We start from the raw sequence: 6,000 nt of genomic DNA, 5'->3' as shown, positions 1-6,000 counted from the left end.
TGCGTGCAATCTTGACTGATTGCGTGTGATATTTAGGGCATCTTCGATAATTAAAATTATAAATAATTTTTTTTTAAGATTTTGATATATCACATCAATAATATGAAAGTTTATTAAAATATCTTTAATAATTAAAGTATTGAGTTTTAGTTCAATTTCTTTTGTTTAGTTCCATATTACTAAGCTAAGAAGTTTGGAAGTCCTTATATATGGAACCCTTCCATGCTAGTTTAGCAAAGTTAAAGAGACCTACACGCATGCGTGGGCCAAACCCAAATCAAATGGTTTCGGGGGGTTTGAGCGGGAAATCCATAAACCGAGGTGCAATGCATGTAATCATTGCGCGCAGGGGGGTGATACCAATTAATCAAAGAAAGTCGACACGCTGACGCTTCAACCGGAGATACCAATTACTCAACCTTACTCTTTCATTTATTTGATTATTGCATGCTTCCTACTGTTTTGGTGCAATTATATTATTGAGTTACTGTTGTAGTTCAAACAACATAAAGTTCTAAATGAACTTTCTTTGATGCTATTCATAGCATAAGTTGGATGACTTCATGCATATTGCATCAAATTTGATATAAAAGAACAGATTTATATTTTTACTACTGCTCTTAATTTATAAATCTTAAACCTCACCTCTACAATGGATCATAATTTTTTATTCAATTTTTTTCATTGAAGATACCCTTACATCATTTCTAGGCGCCTATAAATGTGCACTTTTGGATGCTTTGCACATTCAGCCGTGCAAGTTTTAATAACCTGCAGGCTTCCTCGTGTATCCTCCCGTGCATAACTGAGTACGTGAGGTGCCTGTTTTTGGGTATATGTAAATACGCACTTTCAATGTTCAAATTTATTTTTGTTAGAAAATAATAATCTCAATTAATTTTATTGATTATCTTAGAATATGCAAACTGCTTTGATGTCGAGAACGATGTTATCTACTGTTTTTAAGCCCATTTATTTGATAAGATCATCCACGAGGCTTCTTTATAAATTAGGTTAATTCAATTAGTTATTAAAAAATTAGCAGTAAAATTCCACCTCAGCAACCTGAACCGATCAATTGACAAAATCCGGCTATTACAACTCGAAACCAAAAATCTGCCTGATTTCGTCCGTTCTCTGCGTCGAACCCATCGCCTCCATCCTCCTCCTCGACCTACTAACTCCTGCCGATCTCCCTGGGCGCTGCACATCCAGTAGGCTCACTCTGGGCGCCCCACCCGTTCTACCTTAAAAGCGACGCCGACGGTCGGCGAGTTCCAAACCCTCGCTCTTCCTATTTCCCTCTTAGGGCTACCTGTCGCGAGCGGCGCGTCAAATTCATCGGCAATTGAGATCACGGGATTGAAGGGCCAGAGGTGGAAGATCTTCTTTCCTCTTGAAGTGGGCAGATTGGATCGGTGAATGACCGGGCTGCCGATCTGGTGTGTTACGGTTAAGATTGGATTGCAATTTCCAACCTTCGATGAATCGTCGTGTCCCCTGCTGACGCCAAGGTGGAAACTTGATTGTCCGGCGGGACCGAGTAGAGATTGACGCCAAACCATTTCTTACTTGGGCTGCCACTGTGGGTGAACAGCGGTTTCTAACCTGGGCGTGAAGTTTTAATCAGTATACACTATTTGCTTCTTAAATTTCCTCTTGTTTGATTACTGTGATTGCAAACTTAGCTGTCTGTTCAGTGTTTGAAGAAATTAGTTGTATGCATTGTTTTCATGAAATTATGCTGCATCAGGATCCTCGTTTGAATTGTATGCTATTTTTGACCAATTGTCATCTATTCCATCTAATTGTTCCCGTTGATAGCTACTTCACGTTCTGTTAGGCCTACTTGATGATTGTTTTTATGGTTCTTGTGTAGTGCTTTGAAAAACTTGGATAATCCATATGGGTGGAAACGAGTTCCGTTTTTTCCTGTCCTGTGATATAAATCTCCCGGTGACCTTACGGATCGAGAGGCTTGAAGGCAATTTGCCAAATTCTGTTACATCTCTAGGTGAGTGTTCTTATCTTCTTCAGGCTTCTTTTTCCAACGCAGTTAAGCACAAGAACTTTGAATTTTATAACTGTAAAGTCTAATCAGGTGATATCCTTTTCTTATTCTGGTTAACCTGGATTGGGTTAGTCAAGCAAAAAGGGCAATGAGTGGTCAGTTCTAATAATTAATCTAGTCTATGACTTTAGTAAGATTGCAGAATGATAGACTGACAATGTATTTTATTCTTTGTGAGATCGTTCCTGAATACAATGCACAACATGAAGTTTATAAATATTTACTTATAAGTTCTATGTTAGGATATAAAAATGGGCATTCTATGCTATTCTTCATAGCCCAACGTTCTATGATCATGGAAACCATCAGTTAACTATTTGCCCTCCATTAGTCGATTAATCCATAGTGTCTTGTTCACATTGTGCCATTGAAATTTCCATCTTTAGTTGCACTTGAATCGATTACTATAGCACCAATTGACTAGACGTACCATCAATGGATTTATCAGTGATGTTCCCTGCCAAACGAATCTTAGTCGATTGGGCTAGTTGATTGACGAACATTTGATCTTTTGTATCTATTTGAACCAACAATTGATTGATTGCTACCCATTAGTTGATTGATCCACTCTAGAATACCCATCTAACTTGCAATATTCAATCACCAATCAACTGGGCAACCCATACACCCCAAACACTCGAGGTTGGGTTACTGAATACCACAATCACGAGCCGACTAATCTACAACCACAACTATTCAAATAACAAAATCCTGAAACACTTGGAGTGTGGTTGACTCAACTACCAATCGATTGGATTTCAATCATCAATTGCTTGGTTCCTTTGATTTCAATCACAATCATGGTCGAGTTCGCCTAAGTTGTCATCTACTATCAATACAAGGTACTCCGCTCACATCTCTCATAGAGTTTTTCTAAATCTTGAGGTATTCTCTTGTCAAGTTACGTCCCTTAGATGCTCTGAGCCTTTGGCTCCTCTTTATGCCATCCTTCACGCCTTTTCTTATGTAGTTCATCTCCTTGGCTTTATGTTGCTCTGATTCTTGTTGTCCTATAGTATCTCGGATGTCCACACCATCCTTCTTTGATCTTTATGGATCTCAACTTGCGATCCCTTAAATGCCCACGCCATCCTTCTCTCATCTTCATGGATCTCATTTTGTGGTCCCTTGGATGCCCACACTATCCTTTTCTTATCTACGGACCTCTCCGACGGCCCTTAAATGTTGGCTCGCTTCATCTCCACCGATCTCATCCTGTAGTCTCTTGGATGTTCCATTCCTTCTTCTCCTCTCTCAAGCCATTGAGCTATCAAACACCTTGGCCACATCACACACAAGTTAGATATAACAACAACAACAATCAAGCCTTTTCCCACTAGGTAGGGTCGGCTGTATGAATTCTTTTACGCCATTGAACTCTATCTCCTATTATATCATCATCTATATTTAAATAAATTTTATCTTGTTTTATTGTTGCTAACCAAGTCTTTTTTGGTCTTCCTCTTCCTCGTTTGATATGCATGTTTATCATAGTTTTACATTGCCTAACTGGAGCATTTATTGATCGCCTAAGTACATGTCCGTACCATCTTAAACGTGTCTCTCGGTTTTTTTCCTCAATAGATGCAACTCCGACTTTCTCTCTAATGCCCTCATTTCTTATTTTGTCCATCCTCGTATGTCCACACATCCACCTTAACATCCTCATCTCTGCAACTCTCATATTCTGCTTATATGCTCGAGTCATAGCCCAACATTCAACTCCATATAACATAGCAGGTCTAACTGCGGTTTTATAGAACTTCCCTTTAAGTTTAAGAGATACTTTACGGTCACATAAAACACTCAACGCTCCCCTCCATTTCACCCATCCTGCTTGAATTCTATGTAAGACATCTCTCTTAATCCCTCCATCGTTTTGTAAAAATGATCCTAAATATTTAAATCTCTCGGTTCTAGGCAACTCGTCCTCTCCTATCTTAACAATTATTTCATTACTTCTAATATTGCTAAACTTAAATTCCATATATTCTGTCTTTAATCTACTAAACTTAAAACCTTTCCCTTCTAGTGTTTTCCTCCAAGATTAGTTTAACATTTACTCCTTCACGTGTTTCATCTACCAAAATAATATCATCTGCAAATAACATACATTACGGTACAGTGTCTTGAATGTGCGAAGTGAGTTTGTCCATAATTAGTGTAAAAAGATAGAGACTTAGAGCTGATCCTTAATATAACCCTATCTTTATTAGAAATGCTTCAGTTATTCCGCCTGAAGTCTTTACTCTGGTCGTTACATTCTCATACATATCCTTAATTAGTTCAATATATGTTATGCTAACACCTCTCTTTTCTAAAATTCTCCATATAATTTCTCTTGGGACTCTATCATAAACTTTTTCTAAGTAAATGAATACCGTGTGTAGATCTTGTTTTTGCTCCCGATATTTTTCAATTAATTGTTTAAGAATATGTATAGCTTCTACTGTCGACCTTCCTTTATCTTTTTTCTATTACTTTTTCCCAAAGTTTCATAGTATGACTCATTAGTTTAATACCCTTATAGTTTACACAATTTTGCACGTCTCCCTTGTTCTTATATAAGGGAACTAGAGTACTTATCCTCCATTGATCAGACATTTTTTTCGTTTTCAATATCATGTTAAATAATTTTGTAAGCCATTCAATAGCTTGTTTCCCTAAGCACTTCCATACCTCTATCGGAATATCGTCTAGTCCAACGACTTTTTCATTGTGCATCTCATTCAAAGTTTGTTTTACTTCTGAAGTTTGAATTCTACGATAAAAATTAAAATTTCTATGCTCATTTGACCTACTTAAATTACCTAAGTTAAGTTGGTCACCTAAACCTTCATTAAAAAGTTGATGAAAATACCTCTTCCACCGCTCTTTTATTTCTCCATCGTTTATTAATATCCTATTACATTCATCTTTAATATATTTTATTTGGCTCAGATCTCTTGTTTTTCTTTCTCTCGTTTTAGCTATTCTATAAATGTCTCTTTCCCCTTCTTTTGTATCCAATTTTTGATATAATCGTTCAAAAGTTTCATTTTTTGCTTCACTCACTACTTTCTTAATTTCTTTTTTGGCTATTGTATATTTTTTAAGTTTTCCTTGTTCTTACAAATATATAATTCCTTATAAGTTATTCGTTTTTCCTTCACTTTCTCTTGTACTTTCTCATTCCACCACCAAGATTTTTTATTTAGTGGTGCATGTCCCTTTAACTCACCGAGTACACTCTTAGCTACTATTTTCAACTTTGATACCATTTTATCCCATGTTGTATTAGAGTCATCGTATATTTCATTTAATGCTTGTACTTCTACCTTCTCCTTAAATATATTTTGCTTCCCATCCTTTAACTTCCACCACTTAATTCTAGGAATCATATATATTTTCTTTCTATTTATACTATGTTTGAAGCGCATATCCAACATTACTACCCTATGTTGGGTAGTTAAGCTTTCTCCAGGGATGACTTTGCAATCTTTACAAATCTTTCTATCATTCTTCCTAACCATAAGAAAGTCAATTTACGATTTATTATTCCCACTTTTGAATGTGACTAAGTGTTCTTCTCTTTTCGTAAAAAATGTATTAGCTAATATAAGGTCATATGTTATCGTAAAATCTAATATAGTTTCCCTTCCTCATTTCTCGTTCCAAACCCATAACTCCCATGTACTCTCTTATATTCCTCATTTTTCACTCCGACATGCCCATTTAGATCACCTTATATTAAAATCATTTCATTTGGTGGAATATTTTGTAATATTTCATCTAAGTCCTCCCAAAACCTTGATTTGGTAGCTTCATCTAATCCTACCTGTGGTGCATATACGCTAATTATGTTCATAGTTTCTTTCGCCACTATTATTTTAAGGGCTATAATTCTATCCCCTTTTCTAACTACTCCTACAACTTCATCCTTTAACAAA

At 36.4% G+C, this 6,000-nt stretch overlaps 1 protein-coding gene across 2 annotated transcripts in view; it reads left to right on the top strand.

Annotated features, from left to right (window-relative positions):
• Positions 1–1,102: 1,102 nt before the first annotated feature.
• LOC122026960 (phosphatidylinositol 3-kinase, root isoform-like) overlaps positions 1,103–6,000 on the top strand; it is a 28,174-nt gene continuing 23,276 nt past the window's right edge. For both annotated transcript variants that reach the window (XM_042585730.1, XM_042585729.1), the window contains exons 1-2: positions 1,103–1,629; positions 1,880–2,014. In XM_042585730.1, the coding sequence (XP_042441664.1) occupies positions 1,906–2,014 (109 nt within the window). In that variant the 5' untranslated portion in view covers positions 1,103–1,629; positions 1,880–1,905. The remainder of the gene's footprint in view (positions 1,630–1,879; positions 2,015–6,000) is intronic.

Source organism: Zingiber officinale, chromosome 10A, assembly GCF_018446385.1.
Source record: "Zingiber officinale cultivar Zhangliang chromosome 10A, Zo_v1.1, whole genome shotgun sequence".
NCBI lineage: Eukaryota > Viridiplantae > Streptophyta > Magnoliopsida > Zingiberales > Zingiberaceae > Zingiber > Zingiber officinale.
Note: the sequence above shows the minus strand (reverse complement) of the source record. Positions and strands in the feature narration are given on the sequence as shown.